This window comes from Adiantum capillus-veneris, chromosome 27, assembly GCF_014529385.1.
Source record: "Adiantum capillus-veneris isolate H3 chromosome 27, ASM1452938v2, whole genome shotgun sequence".
NCBI lineage: Eukaryota > Viridiplantae > Streptophyta > Polypodiopsida > Polypodiales > Pteridaceae > Adiantum > Adiantum capillus-veneris.
In genome coordinates this window covers 17,373,014-17,387,461 of record NC_140957.1, presented here as the reverse complement: position 1 = coordinate 17,387,461, position 14,448 = coordinate 17,373,014, and the positions used below count along the sequence as shown (strand labels likewise).

Here is a 14,448-nt window from a genome sequence, read left to right as displayed (position 1 = left end):
GTATAGTAATGCTAGTTTTTTTCATTGTTTACACAAAAAAAGAGCTTCATTTAGAGCTACATATAAAGCTGAAAGAGATGAGCTTTTCTTCCAACGGTGACTTTTTGTTTGCTTTTTTTTCCCTTTCATTCTGGGTTGGTGAATTGAAGGCATAATTCACAAAAATTGCAGTGCAGTATGTGAAGTAAGTGCATAACTTTTATGCACACTGCTGCTGCCATGTATGGTTTACATGAAAGAGTTAACAAGAATCAGCTCTACTATGACATCATCTACACAAGAACACCAAACAAGTAAGGATTTTGATATGCCTAGATGGCAGCTACATTTGCATCTCACTATCTGTACTGTCTTCCAAATCTGAAACCAGCCTCCACCAATCTGATGTATCCTTAAGGTCCTCCAAAATTTGGCAGCATTCAGCATAATTGTTTATTTCGCCGTGTCCAGAAGCAGTCCCTCCAAATTTGGGTTCATGTATTGCATCGCCCATCATGCCAGTATTTTGTAGGTGTTGAGAATGAAGCTTCTCACATGAGTTTCTCAATAACTCTTCTGAAAGGTGTTCAAGGGGATTGCATGCATTGCCGACACTTGGCCACCCTTGTTGGGCCTCGACCACATCAAAGCCCAATGAACCGCCCAAATTTGGTGGGAGAATCGATGCAGAGAGTAGCAAGAGGGCCTTGCTATCCTTATCGTCATTATCGCAGAAACCCGTAGTACAGAGGTCTTGACAGCTTTCATCAGCTAATGGGGTTATATCATGGGCAAGAGGAGAGTGTAGCCTTCGATGGAAATTGCAAGCTCTCTTTGCATCATGCTGCTTTGTGATTTCATCATCCACACTTTTGTGCTTTAAGTTGTTCGATTGTGTGGGCTGCTGTGAACTTTTGGGGAAGGTGCTTAGGAGGACATCACCTACTTTTTTCAGCATGGTATCTAGGGCTTCTGAGAGGGTGTGAAATGATGTGATGCCTTGGGCAACAACAATGGGACTATGAAAGTTTGTATTCAGGGTTTCTGTGGCGGAGTGTTGGAGATGGGCAAACATGTTTCCCAGACTCTCTTGTTGTTTTGCTACCTCATAAGCATGAGGTTCTCCTTCTCCCTTCTGCAAGCTGTTCCCTATGGTGATTGAACGGGGCTCACCTTGCTGGTGCATAGAAGCAACATCAATTTTTCCTAGAGAACAGATTGTGTTCTCATCCTCTACCATTAGTCTATTCACCATGATAGGAGCTTTGGCATTTGAGTTGGGATTCTCTTTATTTTCAAACACCTTTGCTGGATCCTCTAAAGTAAAGGCTTCACACCTAGGCTGGCTAGATGCAAGATGTGATTGCCCACCTGCATTAGCCACTCCATCAGGATGATAACTAGCTACATGTGATTCTGCATTGTCTGATATATTCTGTTCAATTTTGGTTGGCATTTTCGCAATCACTGCACTTTCATTCGGAAGATCAAACCTAACCGTATTCTTGAACTTCGCATTCACTAGCAGTGCACCTTGCTTCCTATCAGATTTTTGTGTCTCAAGGAAAGAGATCCGAAGCTCTACATCATCAGGCAGAGGTTTCTGTGAGTCTCCCCTGCTTCTATTACTGTCAGTTTGTCTTAAAACAACTCCACAGCTTGCGCAATATTGCAGCCCACTAGACCAACCTAATTCCAATCTGCAATGGTGCTCAACGCAAGCCTCGTGCGCACTCAGCAGGAGTGCACTCTTGAAGCTCAATGCACAAACACAACAATGGAATAACTCTGGTAAAAAAGAGAGATTCATTGGTTCTCCATCCCCTTGTGACCTGTGAGCTAAGCATGAGAGACCATCATCATGTTTGCTTTCAGGTGTGTCAAATTTTCCTTCAGAGTTGTGGACTTCTTTGAGGTGGTAGCTACCCACATCAAGGCTTGAAACCGAGATCCCACATCGGTGGCACCAGGCCTGCTGCCTTCGCTCATCTTCTTGCCATTCTCTCCAGTTACTAATGGCAGAATCATCGCAAACTTCACCTTGACCATCGTCCAGACTTATGGAAGCACGTTTAACAAGTTGCCTCGCCAAACCACCTTGCTTTGTTCCTTCTCTTTGAAGTAGCGCTTTTGCATGTTGCACACTGCACAGATGTAGCTCCATACAATGCCAGCTACTGTACCATAGCATGCAATACACACATGAAAAGCCCCCTTTCATGAAGCGACTGTGGACTCGCCACTCTTGTAAGCGATTGCTGCATTTCTGCAGAGTCGAATGGTGTTTGGAGCTTCCGATATGGTCGTTGCTATTGACTGGATGAGAGAACTCCTTCTTGCACACAATGCATTTGGACAGTTTCAAGCGGGAGATGTGCGTGGATGTGAACATGTGGAGGATGAGATCGTCGAGGCTGTCGTATATGACATCACAAGGACGGCATAAACAAGTCACATCCAGAGAGAAATGCTCGCCAGGCAGCCCACTAAGATGTTTCAACACTTCATCAACATTGGGCATGAGCGGGAATGTTTTGGCTGTGATTTTGGGGAAATGTGGACTTGTGGAGGATCCATGGGGAGGTATCAGGAGATGTGCTTCCAATGCAAGTTCATTGTAGAAAGCAACCCCACATGCAGCACACATACCTTTTTTGGTGTTGGTGTGGGTATTTGAGAGGCGGGAGCTGTAGTTGGAAATGTGGGTTTGTGAATTCACATGGTTTTGCACTTCCTGCAAGCCTTTGACGCCAAGCATACAAACCATGCACATGGCGGAGAACTCACCTTGCAGAAGCTGGGCTTTAATCCGTTTGCTGTGCGGCGGGTAAAGCTGGTGCAATATATAATCCCCATGTGTGTACTTCAGATTGCAGAAGTTGCAAGGAAATGTCTGTTTCTCAGCCTGCTTGTTGCAAAAATCACACAATCAGGAAGGAAGCGGCATCACAAAATTCACAATAAGTTTAACTCTCTGCATAAATCTCAAGAACAAGGAAAAACTTCATTTTTATCAAAGGCGGTGTTCAAGCGTGAGTAAGTTACCATCACCAAATTTTGAGAGGTTTGATCTGGCTACACAGAAATTAGCTAGAGAGTAGTCGAGAATAAGTTTGCAAGGCAAAGACTGAATTGCATTTACATTCGATTTATAAGTTATGGGGTACACTCTGTGTGTGTGTATGAGAGAGAGAGAGAGAGAGAGAGAGAGAAGAAGAGAATTTTAACGCCGTAGGAAGACAGAGAGAGAGAGCTCAGTACGAGCATGACATCGAGTCTGGACTGTGCTCCATACATGTACTTCATGCGCGCACACACACACTTGTCACTTACATTATACATACCATACATGCATGATGTGCACATAAGTGTTTCACCAACATATATGTGTGTCTCACACACATGCACATGCATACATAACATGTATGTATGTTGATCTTCCATTTGCTTCCTGTGTGTACTTTTATGCTAGAGTAAGTGCTTAGGCTAGTGTGTGGATCATGAATGTACTAACCTTATTCTTTTGTACAAGCTTTGGTTCCTTATTTTAGTTGTACAGTAGTAGTAGCTTGTAGCTTTTACCTTCCTTGATTTTTTTCTGATATTCCTTTTTTCTTTTAGATGAAAAGCATCTCTCAATTGAAAGTTTTGTCCCCATAGAGACTACAACTTCATTGTTTGTTTAGTTTCCAATTGGTCGAGAGGCTTGATCTCTCACCATGCATTCCAATCAAATCTCCACACTACAATCTAAAGAGTCACCAATTGCTGCAATGGATGGCTTCTACATGCATAGCTATGTCACCAATGCCTTACATTAAAGTGCCATTGTCTTTGACATTGCAACCTAAGGCCAAATAGAAGTACCATAAGCAAGCCGGTTTGACCCATTGCTTTCTTATAATCCTTGCTACTTGGCCTCAACTTTCTTGATTGGTAAGGTACCTGAATAGTATCCTCAAAATGGAGGGTTCAAGCACTATTGTGTCTATCAGACTGATGCAAGCTTGGGAGCAAGAGTGGTGTGCGTGAGTCTATGCACATGCCCTCTCTAGGTTAAGAGAAAACAAGTGATAAAATCGCAAGGCCCTGCCATGCGATGACATTGGCATGAATGTGATGAAGATATCGTCCTAATTTTACGACCTAGTAAGTAGGCAAAAATGAAACACGTCTAGTTATGCTGCAGGCTACTGGTGGCACAAAAGCAATCATCGTGACGAGGCAAAAACACCCCTCAAGCACGCAAAGGTTTTACTTTCCATGAGAATATGACCAATCATAAATGTCTCACAAATGATGAATGTGCATGTGATATAGTACTAGTAAAACGGCGCCGCCTTCGGTGGCGGCATGGCCTCTATTACCCTCAAGCTCTTTGCTCTTAGCAATTTTCATAAAAACAGATGAAGCAAATTACTCTCTCTCTCTCTCTCTCTCTCTCTCTCTCTCTCTACCTAGTGTTGAAGTCTACACCCCCGAAGGGGTTGAAATCTAGTATGGCCGCCCTCTGCTCTGCTGGTGCCCCCCCCCCCCCCCCCCCCCCCCCCCCCCTCTCTCTCTCTCTCTCTCTCTCTCGCAGTCATCAGGGCTTGAGGGCACCAAAGTTTGTAGGTTTTTCCTCCTTTAAATTTAAAATTTAGAGGTAAATCTCAAAATTTGTAGGTGGGATTACACTAAACCTTGGCGTTTTTCAAGCATTTTCCTTTGTCTACATATTGGGTGGATTCTCTCTCTCTCTCTCTCTCTCTCTCTCTCTCTCTCTCTCTCTCTCTCTCTCTCGCGCTCTCTCTCTCTCTCGTCCATGTATGGGCTCTCTCTCTCTCTCTCTGTGTGTGTGGCTAGAGAGAGACAAAGCTCTCTCTCTCTCTCTCTCTCTCTCTCTCTTTAGCGAGACACAGAGAGAGAGAGAGAGAGAGCCCAGACATGGACAACACACACACACACACACACACACACACACACACACAGAGACAGAGAGAGAGAGAGAGAGAGAGCGGTACTGTATGTGTTGGAAATTTATAAGATGGAATATTTAATTTAAGAAGAATAAGCATTTGAGAAGACAACATTTGAATCTTTGTAAGTTCACATGAAAACCTTTATGCAGCAACCTAAACAAAAGTCTTCACAACATACTTTCAGACTAACTTTGCACTAACATATAGAGTAAGTGATATTTCTCGTGTCAAAAAATATAACATGCGTAGAGACTTAAGCTTTCTACGCTCAAAAGTGTAGCCTACAACATGCCCTACTGCGATATCGAACCACCCATGGTCCACGATGTAAAACACATCTACCAATCACTGGAGGAAGAGATCCTACCATAAAAACACGCAGGAACCAAGCACTGAGACTAAGATTCTGAGCAAACATAGCATTGATTGGACGGGTTCTGCCTAACTTTGCAATGGTGACACGTGCTCTGAATCCTCTCTGAATAGCAACTTGAATGCAGCACAGTAAGCTCGGATCATATGAAGCATGATATATACCCACCATCAAGAATTGTGGGTAATATTGTAATCTATAGCCAAATAAAAAGCTACTAATATAGATAGATATATTGATACACAAAAGCTATCACTTTACTATATCAACATCAACATTGTTACCTTGCTACATCCAAGTCCTCGAGTAGATGAATCGCCTGCATGGCTGTGATTGGACCCCTCCATAATGGTGTATCTAATACATAATTGTTGACTATGAGATTTAAATTCTTTAAAGTATCAAAATGTCACAAACACACATATACAATATTTTACCTCGGACGTGTCGAGGTCGTCTTCCTCGAGTGTAAGTCACAGAGGCGTTAATATCCATCTTCATTTATACATATAAAGGATTAGAAATTCATCAAAAAGCACATGAATCATAAATCTAGCAGCAGTAATAAATCTTAGTCCTTTGCTTCTCAGCGAATATACCTTACTTGAGGCTACACCATGTTTCATCTATAATTCATAAGAAGATACTAAGCTTATAAATGACAAAGAAATAGTCGCTCTATCGCTTCTTGCGAGAGTCACTCTGCTTTTTTATTGGATGGAACATATCCAACCACATTAAGCCCCATGGCAAGGGGGTGGCAGGGGGCAATGGATTGTCGTTATCAATGCAATTAACTTCATAAGGTCAATTGCAACACCTCTTTGTAGACAATGTTAGAAGTGTATGTTCTTTGATCTCCATGTCTACTAACGCTTGTTAAGTGACTATCACCAACCACAACCTTGATGACAGAAGAGGATCTCACGCAAGACATTGCCACATACAATTGACCATGGGTGAAAACAGGTATTGGGAGATACAATACAAGAACTCCCAATGTTTGGCCTTGTGCCTTGTTGATTGTCATCCCAAAAGCACAACGTAGGGGAAATTGGCGGCGTTTCAAATCAAAAGGGAGACCTTCTCTAGATCCCATGAGAAAATCAATCCTTGGAATGAACACTGCATTTCCTGCATGTGACCCTGTAATGATTTCTGCTTCAATCATTTTGTTGTGGAATTGCTTACAAATCAAGCGTGTCCCATTACAAAGACCACTTCTTGGATCCAAATTGCGAAGCAACATAATTGGAGCATTCTGTTTCAATTGGAAAACATGCAGTGGAAAACCTCTCCCAAGATCTAAACTATTTACAAACTCACAATTTGATTCACACACTAAGTCTGCACTAACATATTCCTTATAAGTACCGAGAAATTGTTGCAAGCCCAAATTGTTTATAGCATCCACCTCCTTGTTCCGTGGAGCCAAAATTGCTCTATCCTTAAAAAAGGTTGCATGGCAAGAGAGTGTTTCAAGGTCTCCATATATGCAAGCAATCAATGCTTGCAAATTATTTTGCGGTAGCATCATGCAGCCGGCAAAGCCACATTATCAAGTATGTCCCCATCACAAACATCGCCATTACCAATATCAAGTGTCCATTGCACAAACTCTCTTTCAATAACATTACTAAAACAATTGACCACTCATATATTCTGTGTTAGAGGCATGATTTCTGTACTTTGCCAAATGTATAAGTGGCACAAAGATGCATTAACAATGTCTGCTCTTCCTCCTTTACGCAAAACATGTAATATCTGTCTAAAATCACCACCAAGGAGGAGAACCTTTCCACCAAAGAACATGTTATTTTGCATGACATCTCTTAGTGTCTTATCAAGAGCCTCAAAAGCGTGTCTATGAGCCATGGGGGCTTCATCCCATATAATCAGTGAACTCATTCGCAAAAGCTCACCAAGCTGACTATTTACTTTAATGTTACATGTGGACTCAGAAGTTATATCAATAGGGATCTTGAATCTAGAGTGTGCAATCCTTCCGTTGTCGAGAAGTTGTGCTGCAATACCAAACGATGCACATGCCAAAGCAACTTTGGACTCTCCACGTATCCGAGAGAGCAATGCATTGTAGAGATAAGTCTTTCCCATTCCACATGGCCCATCCAAGAAAAAAACAATCCCTTTGCTCATGCCAGCTGCTTGTAAAACCCGATTGTAAGCTTCCCTTTGTCCAACATTGAAAGATAATTCCATTTGAGCAGACAAAACTTTTTGTTCCTCTTTGTTATACATGAACTCTTCAGCAAGCACTCCATGCTCACTCATAATTTGCAATGTGTGATCCACTCGGGGCATTCCAAAATAATCCGAGAGCCTCTTTCCATAATGTTGAAGCATTGTCTCTAAGTTTGACTAAGCTTGGTTTTGTGCCATGTGTTCACAGATATGCGCATCATTTGTGAGAACCCTCATATGATATACATGGTCCTCAGAAAGCTCCTTACAGAAGCGATTCCACAATGCACCAGGATGTATCGGATCACAAAAAACTAGAATGACTACAAACAGTAGGCGTAATTGTTGCCCTATTTGTTGAAAAGAAGCTTCTTCCAAACAAAGAAACCATTCATCATCAACTTGCAATAATCCTCGTGCATTACATGCTTCTTTAAATGTGTCATATACTTGTCCATTGAAGGTTCAAATATCCTCAAAAGACTTACATCCTTTGCACATGTTGAGTAACATACTCAAATAGTACAAATCTCCAGCATTGGGAACAATGTGGTACATTCTTCTAATCATGTCATCAATCTGTCTTCGAGTCCATGTTCTACTTGTTGACTTCCAAACCACTTTGTTGGGAATTCCATGTACAAGAAATCATTGGCCTCTGGATAATTTTGATTTGCAACAAACCACTTAGTGAGCCTTGTCTTTTTGTTGACCTCTCTCTCCACCACACTCTGTACAGTCGCTCTGTCGTTGAAGATGACTTGATTTTGATGAGGCAAGTGAACTTGGAGCCGTTGTACGTCGAGTTTCTCTTGATACATGTGAAACCCAAATATGATAGCCTCAGATGCTGATACATATCGAGCATTAACATAGTTTGTAACTTCATTTAGAAGCCCTTCACTATCTTGTAGAACAATAGTGGCCCTGTCATGTCCCTTATACACATACTTGTAGAGATATTTCATAGCGGATATAGTGGAGTAAGCCTCCACATTGATATGTGCATTGTACCTTATTGACAAAAATAGATTGTATGGAACAATCCATTTATTACTCATTTGCACTTTATTACGAACAGTGTAATTTCCATCATCCCTCCTCATGTACGTTGGGTATCCATCTCTAGCCACAGTAGTCAATGCACTGAAGCTTCGAGGATATTTAAACCTGCACTTTCCCTCTTTCATACATGGAGCATTCTTATTCAAGTTTCCACACGGGCCATGCACATTATACCGACTGAAAACATCATACAACTGTGGAAACATTACCTTATCAGGAAGCTCCACACACATAATCTTATCATAATGCAATGTCCCTGCTGGCTTATGATGAGATGCAAGTATCAATAGAATGTGAGCATGAGGAAGGCCTCTCTTTTGGAACTCAATCACATAAATGTGTCCAATGACCTTACCAAAAATAGCTCTCTTAATCAACAAGCCCATCAAATCCTTGAACTTATGGTAGTAAACACGGGCAGTAAGATCAGGACGATCATTGGATGTCTGTCCAAGCAGTAATGCATCCTGTATCTCCTTCCATCCAGGATTGCATGTGAATGTAATGAAGAGATCAGGTTTTCCTCTCTTGCATACAATTGTCATGGAATCTTGATACAACTGGTGCATACAGCGAGGGCCACCAATATACGAAGAAGGCAATACAACCCTTCTTCCAACATTAGCACCCAATAACGGTTCTCTATCATCCCTTGTTCCATCTCTTGCTCCAACCATATCTGTCAAGATCTGATACACCTCACTGTGAAGATCACTTTGATGATTATGAACCCACAAAAACCTCAACTCCTCCATACAACTATATGCATCAACAATATATTGTTGCAATAGCCTACCACCATGTAAAAGACATTGTGTCGTGTCATCTCTAATGCAATCTATACTTGTAGAAATCCATTGTAAAAATATACTTTGTAGTTTCATTTACTCGCTCTCTGCTTACTTCATCTATGTTCACTTGTGGTATGTAAGGATTCCAACCTTCTTCACCATTTGGAAATAGCAACACATATAATAGAGGCATGTATGATCTATGGCAATTTGAGATTCCTTTTAGACCACCACCCAAAAGATTCAACACAATATCACGATGGCCAATGTTTCTCTCTTCACCCTGACCAGGCATGATTGCAGCAACTTCCACACTTGTTGGAGCAACATACTACCAGCCATTTTAGTACGCTTCTCATTAATGATCATCCTAATCTCTGGAATATTGGAAGTTTGAACCATTGTAGCAAACCCCCTAAAAGCTTGAACATACGGATTTACTCGATGCATAATTGATTGCAAGCTTTCCAAAACATCTGGTTTGAGTTTAGAAACACGACTCATCTTGTTTTGCAACTCATTCTCAGTGTCAAAAAAATACAACTGAGAAAAGAAAGGGATTTGACCTGATCGTTCTTCTGGCATCAATGGACCAATGTTATGAAATAGATCCATGCACTTTGAAGGTATAGATTCCTTTTCTTTGGCAGAGAGATTCATGTATATGAGCTCCCAAAGAAGCAAATGCCAACACCCTATTGTATGCTCTGATATGTTTCAAGAATTTTCTACTTCTAGTATTACCCCCGTGTATTAATTCTCTTAATTCGAAAGGAGGTTCACTTAATGGAGGCAAAGAAACATTGCCTGAGTTGCAACAACTCTTCCCCACAAATGTGCGAATGGTCTTTGCTTCTGTTTTCCAAGCTAAAGCACCACAAAAGGACATGCAAAATCCAAGTTGCCTATGTTGTGAAGAATACACTTTTCATGAGAAAGAGACAACATAGAGATATGCATCAAGGAAGTGGTCTCAGAATATAAGTAGGTGATAGATAAGCAATGTGTCTCAACTTTGGAGTAATCTCCCTCTCTGGAGACAATTACAGGCTCCTTAGGAACATCTCCATTATTGGCTTCCAAATTGCCTTCCACTTCAATCCCTACATAACTTTGCGGGAGCATTGACTCGATATCTACATCCAATGCAATCCTTCCCTGAGGAAATTCATTGCATCGATTCACGTTTATCAAATGCTGGAAATCTTCCAAGCGAGGCACATTAATCTCCCCCAGAGAATGTCGAACTCTATCTTGCGCTGTTGCACGTCGCGTAGCTCGAGAGGTTTGACATATCCTACTACGTCTTGCATGTCCAGGAGACAACGCCTTTGGACCAATAGCCATCTGTCCAAAAAAGAACTCTTATAAGTACTCACAGATATATACAGGTTAGTATCTAGAGAATTAGTATGGAGAAGAAAGGATTTCCCAACTATGTCTATCTTTCTTTGAGGGAGTCAATGAGAGAAGCTTGCCAACCCACATGGTAAATGTCTATATACTTCTATATCTGTCTCTCTGTATCTTATCTAACTACTACTAAGGATATAATTGGGGGAGCGAGTCCATTAGATTAGCCCATTGACAATTGTCGGTTAAGGCCTGAGTTTTTGCCGGCAATTTCCCACTGCGGTTACAATGCGCCAGTCTGCACGTTAATCGCATTCTCGCAGTCGATGCAGATTTGCCCGTTTTGCACCCTTATTTTACCCCGTCTAGTTTATATAAATAAATCATTTATTATGATTTTTTTGTTGTTGGACTTGGATGATGCTTGCCTGACCTAGCCACTCAAAAGATTATAAGTATTGTTCAGTCGATATAAAAGGAGCAGAAGCCCTAATGTTTTTCCATCTGCAAGTTGGGAGCGCTAATGAAGAGTAGAGCTTCCTAGCGCTTCTAGACACTGATCAACCCAACATTTGTAGGTCTAGCAGCAGCCATTATCTATAGTTTTTTCTCTATTGAGCTCATCATGGCTGAGGGATGGCCCTAGCGCTCTTGTGATCAGTAGATCAGCATAGCATTTTGCAGATTTAGCCCCACACCAGCTATTGCAGTAGGATAGCCAACGTTTGAAAAATTGGTCAACCCATTATTGGCCATTGGCAGCCCACATCAAGATGGATTCAAAGGTGCATCCAAATCAGCCCCGGAGGTGCTTCATTATGAAGAGTTACCATGGTGATAGTCCCCATCAAGATGGATTCAAAGGTGCATCCAAATCAGCCCCGGAGGTGCTTCATTATGAAGAGTTACCATGGTGATAGTCCCCATTTGAGTTGGTAGAGTTGATTGAGCCTTGAATTGTTGTGTACATTTTGTTTACGCAATCAAAAGAAAATACCACATCGGAAATGTTGTGGGGGCCCCTTGTTGAGAGGGTTGGTTGGGATCCCATCGTGTGTCAATCTCCTCTTCTCTATATCTCTCTGTATTTTCATTCTGTTGCGCCTGACACCAAGGCAGTGGCAAGCACGACGTTTTCCTTCAGCAACCATTGACTAAAAATATGATCATGAATTCTTGTGCCCATATCAGCATCTTGTGTAATGGCACATGCCTTCACTCCGTAAGTGTACGTGATTGCATATGGAGCGATGGCCTCTTTCTGCATCTGCTGAAAATGGCCCAAAGCTTCTTAACCCTGACCCTTTCCTTCAAGATGCGAGTGCATGTGATTGGATTGGGAGAGACACCCTCGCTTTGCATCTGCCAAAAATAGCCCAGAGCTTCTTGACCCTCCCAAATTGGGCATATCTGGCAATCAATGCATTCAAAGAGACGGCATCAAATTTAGGAAGCTCTCTCCCACTTTTTGTGCTTTATGAAGTGCTTCATATTTGTCATACCTAGAAAGAAGTTCAGACATTGCACACACCTAGAATACGATTCCACCTCCCCCTTCCCATATGGCCTTCTTAGAATGTTTTGGAAGCATAATTTAAGAACTCTCTCTCTCTCTCTCTCTCTCTCTCTCTCTCTCTATGTTTTGGATGCATCCAAAGAGAGAGAGAGAGAGAGAGAGAGAGAGAGAGAGAGAGAGAGAGAGCTGGTGCATAAAACAACTTTGGAGAGAGTATAGTCAAAGTTGTGGAAGGAAACTATGAGAGAGGGAGAATCAGTGTAGATAGGGGCTACCATTGTGGCTTAAGTGAGAAGCAAAAGTCTAAAAACCCACATGAAAGAGCTCTTCAAAGGTATCTATATTTATATCTATACTATCTATAGATTACTTACTAAGTATAATGGGGAGAGAGAGGGAGTTTGTGCAAAGAATTATCATGAACACTACTTTGTGTGTGTGTGTGTGTGTGTGTGTGTGTGTGTGTGTGTGTGTGTGTGTGTGTGTGTGTGTGTGTGTGTGTGTGAGAGAGAGAGAGAGAGAGAGAGAGAGAGAGAGAGAGAGAGAGAGAGAGATTCACTGCAACATAACTTGAGAAAGAGAGAGAGGGCGGGGGGGGGGGGGGGGGGGGGGGACCGGGAGGTGTGACTCAAAAGACATATTGGCAACAAAAATAATACAATTATGGAGATCCTCTGGAAATGTAGTATCCAAAGAAGACAACCAAGAGTCGTGAGCAAATTGGTATCCACTACATACATAAGCCTCCCCCAAAATGTAGTCAATATCTTGCTAAGCCTATAAATGAGAAAGAAGTGAGTATTACTATCGATTACATAATTCACTTCTTGCAAGGGTTGCCTTGCTTTGAGCTGGATGGAACATCTCCAACGGCATTAATCCCCTTCTTGGGCCAATGGGACATTACCAATGCATTGAGCTTGTTTGAGATAGATCTGACTTCGGAGACACCTGTAGTATGTTGTATTGCTACGGCGGTCAATTTGTTGCTAGTGCTTTGTATTCAGGCACAATGCTTTTGAAATCCATGCTATCCTTGTCAAGAAGAGACATCTCCAAGAGACTCATGATTTTTGCCTGGTTGCTTTCTATGCGAGAAAGTTGTTCTTGCACCGAGCTCTGCTGCTGTAAAATACCATTGATATGTAGCTGCATCCGCTCCTCTAAACAATGAAGATAAACCCCTTGCTCATCTTGTGAATGGCTCAACCTGTGTGAATGCTCTCTCTGTAGGAAACCTGTGATGCCTCCGCTCTCTCACATGAGGCTTGAATTTTGGAGCATACTGTGTGGATGATACCTAGTCCATCTACAATTTTCTTCTTTGAAGGTCCATCCCCACCTCGGGCAGCGCGCATGCATTTCGTAAATTGTTGCCTGGGTCTCTCTCTGGGGTAGAAAATATCACCTCCAAAGAATCTCCTCCAGAGGTAAGCACTTGGTCCATTACTGTAAGATAAGATATATATTTAGCACCAGGTTATACATGTTTTCCTCTCTATCTATTTCTCCCTCTCTATTTTTCTCCTATCCACCTCTCTATACCTCCCTTTCTATGGCGCAAGGTGGCCATAGAGAGAGCAATAGCCAAAGCCTGTGTGCATCCTATGGCCATAGCAAAAGGTTGTTGACTTTCCTATGGGCATAATGTGAAACCGAGCGTGCACGCACACACACAGAGGCTATCCCTATATAGCTATATCTCTTTACCTCTCCTTATTTTAAGCACATGTGATTGCATCAAGAGAGGCACCCTCGCTTCTTGGTGTGGCCCAAGCTAGGCGTATCCCACAATCAGTGCATTCCAAGAGATGACATCCCATAAAGGAAGCACTTCAAGAACTTTTTGTGCTTTATGAAGAAGTGCACTGCAGCCATCGAAACTAGCCCAAACCTTCTTTGCCCTAGTACGTAGGCACCGCCATAGGAGATTTTCTCTTTCTACATATGCTGAAAATAGCCTAGAGCTCCTTGACCTCATAGTTGCCTTCAAGATGTAAGCGTATGTGATTACATCTCGAGACACCCTCGCTTTGCATCCCTCAAAAACAACCCAGAGTTCTTTGCCAAATTGGGCCATGTGTGTGTGTGTGTGTGAGAGAGATGCAATCAATTCTCTCTCTCTCTCTCTCTCTCTCTCTCTCTCTCTCTCTCTCTCTCTCTCTCTCTCTCTCTCTCTCTCTCTCTCTCTCTCTCTCTCTCTCTCTC

General features: G+C 42.1%; 3 protein-coding genes across 3 annotated transcripts; all 3 read right to left on the bottom strand.

The window, feature by feature from the left end:
- Positions 1-3,241, bottom strand: LOC147421575 (uncharacterized). Its single transcript, XM_086502814.1, has 2 exons — positions 3,025-3,241; positions 1-2,884 (listed from the first exon to the last, which is right to left on the bottom strand). The coding sequence occupies exons 1-2, from the start codon at positions 3,025-3,027 to the stop codon at positions 323-325; spliced, it is 2,565 nt and encodes an 854-aa protein (XP_086358940.1). The 5' UTR covers positions 3,028-3,241; the 3' UTR covers positions 1-322.
- A 2,871-nt stretch (positions 3,242-6,112) lies between these two features.
- Positions 6,113-6,850, bottom strand: LOC147421574 (uncharacterized). The gene has a single exon (XM_086502949.1). It carries the CDS (start codon positions 6,848-6,850, stop codon positions 6,113-6,115), a length of 738 nt encoding a protein of 245 aa, XP_086359075.1.
- A 1,231-nt stretch (positions 6,851-8,081) lies between these two features.
- LOC147421573 (uncharacterized) lies at positions 8,082-10,718 on the bottom strand. The gene is made up of 5 exons (XM_086502948.1): positions 10,295-10,718; positions 10,116-10,178; positions 9,813-9,949; positions 9,452-9,702; positions 8,082-9,372 (listed from the first exon to the last, which is right to left on the bottom strand). Exons 1-5 carry the CDS (start codon positions 10,716-10,718, stop codon positions 8,082-8,084), a joined length of 2,166 nt encoding a protein of 721 aa, XP_086359074.1.
- Positions 10,719-14,448: the final 3,730 nt, after the last annotated feature.

Coding starts and splice junctions, on each gene's coding strand:
- LOC147421573 (XM_086502948.1), bottom strand. CDS start 10,718: ATGGCTATTGGTCCAAAGGCGTTGTCTCCTGGACATGCAAGACGTAGT. Junction 10,179..10,294: donor GTCTCTTTCTCATGAAAAGT/GTATTCTTCACA, acceptor GTTGCAACTCAG/GCAATGTTTCTTTGCCTCCA. Junction 9,703..9,812: donor TGCAATCAATTATGCATCGA/GTAAATCCGTAT, acceptor AATGGCTGGTAG/TATGTTGCTCCAACAAGTGT.
- LOC147421574 (XM_086502949.1), bottom strand. CDS start 6,850: ATGATGCTACCGCAAAATAATTTGCAAGCATTGATTGCTTGCATATAT.